This window comes from Castanea sativa, chromosome 3, assembly GCF_040712315.1.
Source record: "Castanea sativa cultivar Marrone di Chiusa Pesio chromosome 3, ASM4071231v1".
Lineage (NCBI taxonomy): Eukaryota > Viridiplantae > Streptophyta > Magnoliopsida > Fagales > Fagaceae > Castanea > Castanea sativa.
This window is the reverse complement of record NC_134015.1, coordinates 5,175,294-5,184,658: the sequence shown is the minus strand read 5'-3', so window position 1 is coordinate 5,184,658 and position 9,365 is coordinate 5,175,294. Positions and strand designations below refer to the sequence as shown.

At 33.5% G+C, this 9,365-nt stretch overlaps 1 protein-coding gene across 1 annotated transcript; it reads right to left on the bottom strand.

Annotated features, from left to right (window-relative positions):
- Positions 1-5,359: 5,359 nt before the first annotated feature.
- Positions 5,360-7,703, bottom strand: LOC142627276 (galactinol synthase 2-like). The gene is made up of 4 exons (XM_075801101.1): positions 7,171-7,703; positions 6,271-6,591; positions 5,843-5,977; positions 5,360-5,736 (listed from the first exon to the last, which is right to left on the bottom strand). The coding sequence occupies exons 1-4, from the start codon at positions 7,486-7,488 to the stop codon at positions 5,506-5,508; spliced, it is 1,005 nt and encodes a 334-aa protein (XP_075657216.1). The 5' UTR covers positions 7,489-7,703; the 3' UTR covers positions 5,360-5,505.
- Between the last annotated feature and the right edge of the window lie 1,662 nt (positions 7,704-9,365).

Genomic DNA, 9,365 nt, shown 5'->3' with positions numbered 1-9,365 from the left:
TCAATATTTTTTTTTATTGGATGTTAATTTTAATAAATCTACCATTTAATTACATTTTCTTTTTATATATTCTATACTAGCAAAATTTCAAGAAGATCAAAAATCAATAGCTATGTCGTCAATCAAATGTCTAGATTTCTAGTTTTTGTAGTCTAAAATTATACATAAAAAATAATTTTAAAGATCGAATAGTAAATAACATCTGATTGGCATGAGGTTTGACATGTGTTTTAAGAATATAGAGAATATGCAATTCAACGGTTGGATTTTCAAAATATGTAGCAATACTAATTTATTTAGTGAGAGTTATAGCCTTAGGCAACCACTAAGTTTGTAGTCAAATTTTATCCTTAAACTTTGGTCTCCTTAATAATATATTAGGTCCTTACAAATAAAAAGAAAAAGTCTAAGAACATCTTTATTTAACTAAACTTTTGAAGAAATGTAGCTTGCAAAATGATAACTGTAAGTGCACAATTGCACCTGGCCCCAAGAACAGTTACGGGCTCAGGCCCAACGAGCCTTAAACAATGTAATTTGTAGAGTGTGGGCTTGAAACCCAGGTTAGAACTGTTTGAGGATTAAATAGCAAGCTAAAGATGATAAACACTTAAAAACAACAAAGAATGCTATGAATCAATCTGCTCGGACGTAAGCCGAGAACTGTTCTTATATAATTTCTCTTTTCTTTTTTTTCTCTTTCTTTTAGGTTACAAAGAGGGAGATCCCCCTTTCTGTCTTAGATTCATCCTTAAATACTACTCTCTTGAATACCTTTTACACGTGTTGCTTTACCTCCCCTTTAACCTAGATATTTCTTTTACCAGTGCCTTTGAATAGTAACCAGAAGTTTCTCTTCCATTGTTCAGGTGTCACTTCCCCATCAATGCGGCCAGGGCGGTAGGTGCAGGGTCTTTAATGTGGAGGTAGCAGCCTTTATCTTTGACATTTCTTCAACACCAGTGCTTCTGGGGCATTCTAGGGTTTACCCCTTTCAACCATTGGTCTTAACCGTGTCATCCCCTAATCTTTATTGCGAAACCCCGAGTTCTCCGGTGTCCGTCCGAGGATAAGTTCACCCTCGGCTGGATCCTCGGACCCTCGGCGTATGGGCCGACCCATAGTACCAACAAATTCTAAACCCAGTAGCAGGTCGGCCTTTCTTAACACGGCCCAAAAGGCCCACATTCTCATCAGGATCTTTTTGCCCCCCACAATAATGAGACTATCAAGTAATTAACAATTTCAAAATAAGAAAATTCATTGAAGGAAATTGTAAGACTTTATGTTTTGCGTGTGTGCGTGTATTTTTTTTTCTTTTTTATATGAAGTTCTCTTTTTATTAGATTTTGTATAATTTAAGTTTCTTAATAACCACTCTCAAAAAATTTCTTGAAGCCACCACTAAGAATGGAATGAGGAAATGCTCATTATTCTTTATTTCCTTAAAACCTGAAATTGTCATTCCTCCCAAAATTGGTAGGAATTGAAGAGAAAAAAATTAGATTTAATGAATTGTTTACTAAAACTCTCAAATATACCTATATATTCTACAATTTATTTTAAAATATAGGTCTAATAGTAATATTGTCATAAAATGACCCAATTTCTTTCCCTTTATATTACTCCCAAACAATGTGACTTACATTCCATTCCTTTATTTTAAAACAACCAAATAAAATTTCTTAATTTAATTCAATTCCTTTCTTTTTCATTCATTTCCATTAACTTCATTATATTTCATTCCCTTAAATACTTATTTCCATTACTTAAACCCATTCCATTTCATTATATTCCTTTATGCTTTACTCATTCCATTACTTTATGGACTCCCAACTGAAGTGTAATTGCTCAATCAAACTCAGCACTCACTCACGATCATTTCAGAGCTCCTCCTCAAATTTGTCTAGTGAAAACAAAACAAGAAAGAACTTTCACTTTATACTTTTATCTTGAATTGCAGTTTCAAATTCAATCAACCCTTAAATATGGGAGTAGGATATAAGAGCATTCACATCAAGAATGCTAAAAATATAGTATTCAGCAACTCAAAACACTTATTATTTATTTTAACACCCAAAACCAAAGATTTTTTTTTTAATACTTCATTAAAATAGTTTATTTTTTAATTTATTTTTTTAAAGTTTGTTGCTATAGTGAGCTGCTATAGATGGTGGCTCACTATAGCTAAGTGCCAATTATAGCAGTAGACATGTTTGATGTAGTGACATTGATTTAGCATAATGCTCTAAAGAAGGAGTGTCCAACTAGTAAAGATTGAGAAAAGGTCCCTCAAAGTGGAAAAGTATAAGTATCCAACTTCCAATAACGATGAGGATAGAACCATATGCAAAAATCTTGGGCCTAAATAGCAAACCCTTCTCTCACCCACGTACAGCTCTAAGAGCATTCACACTGGGGATTGGAAATGGAAAATGTAGAGAAAATCTAGCATTAAGGCACAAAAAAAGCCAGCATTTGGACTTGTAAAACCTAAGTACTGCAAAAAAATTTGCAATTGTGCGACAGTGGGATTCTAAATGTAGAATCGCAATGTAGCTCAATTGTAAAACCAAAATATATTATTTTATGCTTAGAGTGTTTCTCATTTCCTCTCTCTCTCTCTCTCTCTTTCAAAGCTCGTTCCTCTGTCTTTCAATCTGATGGCTCCGATGATTTGGATCAGGGTGGATCGATGATTTTTTTTTAATGGGTTTGCTGGTGATGGCTCCAATGGGTTTGAATAGGTTTGAATCAAAGCTCCGATGGCTCCGATAGTAATTTTTTTTTTTGAATGGGTTGATCGTTGGGTTTGATGATTTGATGGTTATTTTTTTAATATAGTTTTGGTTTTGGTTTGATGGTGGTGGCGATGGCTCTTGTTGGTTTTGGTTTTGATCATTGGGTTGATCGATGGCTCCGATGGCTCTCGTTGGTTTTATTTGGTTTTTTTTTTTTCTTATCTGTTTTGACTGAGAGCTAGGGGTTGAGGGAGAGAGACAAAAAGGAAAAGAGAGGGAGAAATAGTAAAAAAAATATAAAAAAGAATATTATAATAAAATGGTAAAATAATAGAGTTTTGGGATGTTGGGTGTATTGTAAAAATGGTATGGTATAATTGATAAAATAGTTTTTTGGGATGGTAAAGTAGGATGGGATAGCATTCCCGGATGTGAATGCTCTAATGTACCATCCTCATCTTGCTGCCTTGACCGCCTTATTGACCTTCATCTGAACCAGGGACGGAACCAGGATTCAAATTTAGGGGGCCAAAGTTTTTTGTTTAAGAATTTTAAAAAGTAAGAATATTAATATCAAAGGTTGACAACGATACATTATTAGCATTAATTTTTTAGTTATTTTTTATATTTTTTTTAAATCAATAATAGATATTATAATCACGAATAAATTAATGTTAATAATGCATTGTTAAAGTAAATTTTTAAAAGATACCAACTGATCCAAGTGAGCAATAGATCTTTAAAAAAATAATTTTTTTTTCAAGGATTGAGTTAAAGACTCCAACTAATCCAAGTTGCTGGAGACACTAATTGGTGCATGAATAGAGTGATTAGCAGCATAGGAGTTGTCTCTGTGACGATAGGGTGGAGTTACTTGAGAGGGACAAATTGGGTAGAGGTTATTGTGTTTTTGTGATTTGTTTTACTAGGATTTATATTTGATTTGTTTTATTTTTTTTTTTAACTTAGACTGTGTCCAAAGTTTTTATTATTATTATTATTATTATTTGAATATGTGAATTATTTTGTAGATTTTCCTTATTGTGTGGATTCATAAATTGTCCAAATGTTTAGCTAAATTTTTTTTTTGATATTCTTGGGACAACTAGACAATGGACAATTTGATAATTTTTTTCATTTTTGTTTCATGGGTTAGCTTGTAAATTGTTTGGGAGAAGGGGGCCAAGTATATTAATTTTAGACTCAAAAATATATTTTTTATGCTAATATACATACTAGGGGATTTTTTTTTCAAAGGTTGGGGGGGACATGGCCCCCCTTAGCCCCAAGGTAGTTCCGTCCCTGGTCTGAACCTTATTTCCACAACGTTTGATGGAACAGGTGGCTATGCACCGTCTTGATCATGAGTGAGTGAGTGAATCTAATTGAGTGAGTGACTTAGTAGTACACATGTCAGTTTAGAAAAATATTTTTTTATTTGAACTGTGGGAGGGTTTCTCGTTTCAGCCCCCAATTAGCAGGTATTGTCCTCTTTGGCGCTTAGCCTCAAGGTTTTGCTCAATCCCACATCGGGGAGAGACGCCTCCCACATGTAGTAGTGGTACACGTTTCTGGGGCTCAGGCTTATAAGGCACATGTGGGAGGCGTCTCTCCCCGATGTGGGATTGAGCAAAACCTTGAGGCCAAGCGCCAAAGAGGACAATACTTGCTAATTGGGGGTTGAGACGAGAAACCCTCCCACATGAACCATTAGCCATATTAGTATTTTCATTATTTACTTAATGATATAAAACATTTTGACACAATACCAAAAAATTAGGAATCAAATTGACACACGATATAAAAGTTAAGGAGCAAATAAATTGATAAATTTCCCTATTGAATATTATCATGTATTATGACTATGATCATGATCATGTTTTATGACTATATATGGACTAAAACCCATCATTCGACTTCGGATAATGTTTTAGACTTTGTACTATAAAGTTAAAATAATGTTTGGAAATTTGGACCAAAACCACCCCTAAAGTGCATTAAAACAATCGCAAATTGGACATTTGCTGACATAACTTATATAAAAAGGGAGAAAGTTTAGCTACAAAATTGGTTGTAGTCAAAGGCAACATTACTTAATATTTTTTTATTGGAGGTGAATTTTGACAAAATTCACAATTTCTAAAACATTTCTAAAAATTTATATTCTCAATGCTTACAAAATTTTTAAAAAATTAAAGATCAATAACTATGTCATCAATAAATTGTTTAAATTGCAAGTTTTTGTAGTTTGAAATTATGCATAAAATATAAGCTTATAGATTATATAGTAAATAATCTCCGATTGACACAAAATTTGACATGTGTATTAAGAGCGTAAAAAACATGCAATTCAACAGTTAGATTTTTAAAATATATAGTAATTTTTATTTTATTGAGTAACGTTGTAGGCTTAGGTTACAACCAACTTTGTAGCTAATCTTTGTCATAAAAAAAAGATCCCAAAAAATAAAATAAAAGAGGAGAGAGAGAGAGAGAATTAACAGCTTATATACACCAAAATATTTGTTCTTATAAATTGAAAGTATAAACAAAGCAAAGCAAGATAAATTGTCCTGAAACTCCTGACATAATAATAGGAGTGTAAGTCTTCGACTTAAAACAGAAGACCATAACAAATTGAAAACTGGAAACATATGTAATATGAAAGTCTTCAACTTTTTTGAGTATAAACGGCAAAGGAAAGTCTTCAACTTAAAATAGAAGACCATTCCAAGCTTCATTTCCATTGAACTTATAACAAGCACTAAGCAGCAGATGGGGCTTTAATATAGTGAACAACAGCCCTTGACACTGCTGTCAAGAATCCTTTCAAGTCATTTTTCTTAGCACCAATTTCAGCCTCTACAGAAGCAATTGTGTTCTTGTAGTCCAATGATTCATCATTGTATATGTCCCACCATCTCTTCACTAGTAACTTGATGTCTTCCCTATCCATGTTCTCTTCCTCACCAGTGTACCTCCATGGCTTAGAACCCTATAAACCAATCAAAAATATACTTCATTAGTATTACATATCAAGAAAAAAGAATTGAAATTTATTAAAACTTGAGATTGTTACTATGAACAAAGTGGATACTCACATCAGCACAGTAGTGAACAACTTTGATTTTGTTAAACTCAATATTTTCAGGGTGACGCCATAACATGGCCAGCACAAGATTATAAACAGGAGAGATTGGCTTGTAAATATCCTTGAAGAACATATTCAAAAAGTCCTGAAATAATCACACAATTTTTTGGTAAGGTATTATATATAAGTTACTAATATTCACCATAAAAATGAATAAAGGCTGTAGATTTATGTGCTTCAAAAGCTAATGAAGCACATCCACAACTTAATAGTCCAATGGCTAAAAGGCAGCTTGATATGAATCTAGCTATCAAATCAAGCCACATGACCCAAAAATGGGTCAAGTATGAACATGCAATTATGTGATGCATCATGAATTTATGTGAATTGCATGAGATACATGGTAATTTTTCAAACACAAATAGAACTAAGATTTACCTGCTCAGCAAAAGTTGTAGGAGAGGTAACTTGAAGGGTCTCAAGAAGCTCATGGTATGTGGATAGGTTAGGCTCATACACAAAGAAGCCAGCATTGAAGTATAGGGGAGGCTTGGGACCATGCTCAGCAGGCCAGTTAACCTTGTCAGGGCATTGCTGGCAATAGCCAATCTTGTGTTGTGGAGTGTTGCTCCAATTTTTCTCACAAAAGCAGTCCATAACAGCATAGAAGTGGTTGTCTGGCAAGTCAAAGAGGTGATCAATGTTTTCAAACACTTGAATGTCCCCATCTAGGTAAATCATCTTGCTGTACTCCACAAACTGCATAAAAAAAAAAATAAAAAAAAAATTAGAAATTTGAGTACCATTTACAAAACTGTAGAAATCATTCAATTGGGTGCCAAAAAATCCTAATAAAATCATATAATTGAATCAAAAAGAGAAATTATAATTTATGTCATAAAACATAGAAGTATATATTCTACCAATTATTTACAAACGTTTAATAGGAATAGGATAGATTAATAAAATTTCTTTGAAGATAAAGAATAACCTTATACTAGTTTAAGAAAATTTATAAAATATAAAGTCTTTGTTTACCGCAATAAGAGAAGTTTGGTTCCATTTTAATTTTAAAAGGAAAAGTAAGATTCACGGGCGAGTGGAATTGAAAGAAAGATACACCATTTTTCATTAAAAGCAGTCAAACTAGGCGTTATTTGCAAACAAGTAGACCAACTTACAAAATGACCAAAACAACCTCATATACAATTTTCTCATAACACGTGTCAGAAGCCCACAAACACAATTTCAAAAACAAATCCTTTGTCACTCACAGACAGCAGAAACTACGTGTGACACATGCAAGCAAAGAATGGTAACATTAACAAACATACATACTTCCCAAATACGAAGCTTGGAGTAGTTGATCACATAGTAAGCCATGGCAAACTGGGTTTGATTCTCAGGTGGATACACGGGCTCAATCTCCCTCACTATGCACCCTTGTGAAACCAAAATTTCACGGTGATCCTCAGGGACATCAGGCAATATTGCAACTACAAGAGGGTACTTAGTCTTGACCTTTCTCAGGCCCTTTGCTAAGCCAACCACGCCTTTCACATAGTCACCGTTACCAGCCAAAAATGTGACATAGGCCTTGCTAGGTATGCTAACGGGTTCGGTGGTGACAGTGGTGGTGGTGATGTTAGGATCCATTTGAAGTGGGTTTTTAGAGAAAATGTGAATTGAACAAAGGTTGTAGACTTTGGGATTGGGTTTGAAAAGGATCTAGAGTGTTTGGCTAGAGAGAAAAATGGTTTCTCTAGGAAAATTAGAAGAAGGGTGTAAGTGTAGGTTTGAAAGAGAGTAAAAGAGGAAATTTATGTTTGCTTGAGAAGAAAAGTTTGTACTCTGAATGGGTTTTTTGTGATGGACTTGGAGCGTAGGGTGAGGGTGTTTATATAGAGCTTGGGGTGGATTTGATTATGGTAAAATATTGGGATTAATGGTAATTAATAAATCATTCCTGTCGGCATGAGTAAAAAATTATGATAGATATGGCCCATATGGGTCCAATTGGCCCACTTTTGCTAACACAATTTAAATAGACTAGCACATGCCTCAAAACGACGACGTAGCCTAGAGTAATGGCTAATTCATTGTATCTCATCTCAAAATTTATGGTATGCGTTATTCAATCCCAAATAAATCGGATCCTTACGTGTGGCATCGATCTGATCTGACGGTTATAAAGAGGCCTCATGAATTGGGCGGTGCACGAAATGGGGGATAATATAGTAATTGACAGTAAATATATTTTAGTCAAAAAGTAACGTAACGTATTTAAAACGCTAACTATTCAGCAAAAAAAAAAAAAAAGTATTTAAAACTCTAACTGATTTTTTTATAATTACATAAAGTAACGTATTATGGTCTATTTCTTTGGTTGTTACATAAATTTCAGGACTTTTTGCACCCAATAGTTAATGCATATGGCGAAATTAGAGATTACATAGTATTTGTGACAAAAATAGTGGATAATCTATAGGATAATCACATTTCCAATTTTAGCTTGCAATACTACAAAATCAATGCGGTGATTTTTAGGGTGAAAATGATTTATGATAAGATTTCATATTAAATGAGATCTTGACAAGGTTTGGATTGAATGTTCCAAACTCAATTACCAATAGCTTTGTAATTTGAAACTATAGTTAGTTCTCTCTAAGTTTTAATTTAAGAGTGTAATCAATTGGTTTCAGTCGGTGAGAATGGCAATTTTTTAACCAAACGGAAATTGTTAGTCCTGCCTTATTTGACACCGACACTAAACCCTAAGGAAAGAACACCAACACCGAACAAACTACATTTTAGCCAGTTCGATTAGGACAGCTTTTGGTTTCTTTTAATATCTTATTAGCCAATCAAATCAAAGAAAAAAGAAAAATTAAAATCATGTATTTTCACTTTTTTAGCAAACATACAACACAAAAATCAAACCAAAACAAACAGACAACTCACACTTTAACACAAAAGAACATACCCATGAGAGAGTTGATGAAGAACTTTAACAAAAAAAGAGAACTAGAGATTCAAAAAAGAGGTGGAAAAAAAGCAAGAACAATGGAGGCATGGAGCGATAGTGAGAAGTGACATGACAATGAGAAGAAGAGAAAAGAGAAAGGCATGAAGTGGTGTGAGTGCATGACAAAGAGAAGAGAGAGGCATGGAACTCAAAGAAGAAAAGAAAGACTAAGTGGCGACTAAAGTAACAAGCGAAGAGAGTATGGTTTTTTGTTTTAATTTAATGTATAAAATGATATAGGGGTCTGGTATGGTTCGAACCTGGGGCCAAATATTGTTAGACGCTTGTCTTATCACTAAACTAGCGGTACTATCTTGAAATATTTTGTACATAGTAATATTTAATACATATCGATTAGTTTCAGTTCATATTTTTATTTTCTAAGCCCAAAATCAAAATTTTTGGTTTTAAAAAATTGAAAACAAAATCAAACATTACAGAAACCGAATTGAAATTTTGGACTCCGTTAGGGCTATTTTGGTAAGTTTATTTGTTTTTTGTTTTTTGT

What these genes read in the sequence shown, in the direction of transcription:
- LOC142627276 (XM_075801101.1), bottom strand. Translation starts at nt 7,488, where the DNA reads ATGGATCCTAACATCACCACCACCACTGTCACCACCGAACCCGTTAGC. An exon ending in CCAAGCTTCGTATTTGGGAA is followed by an intron (nt 6,592 to 7,170) that starts GTATGTATGTTT and finishes TTTTTTATGCAG; the next exon opens with TTTGTGGAGTACAGCAAGAT. An exon ending in CTACAACTTTTGCTGAGCAG is followed by an intron (nt 5,978 to 6,270) that starts GTAAATCTTAGT and finishes TGATTATTTCAG; the next exon opens with GACTTTTTGAATATGTTCTT.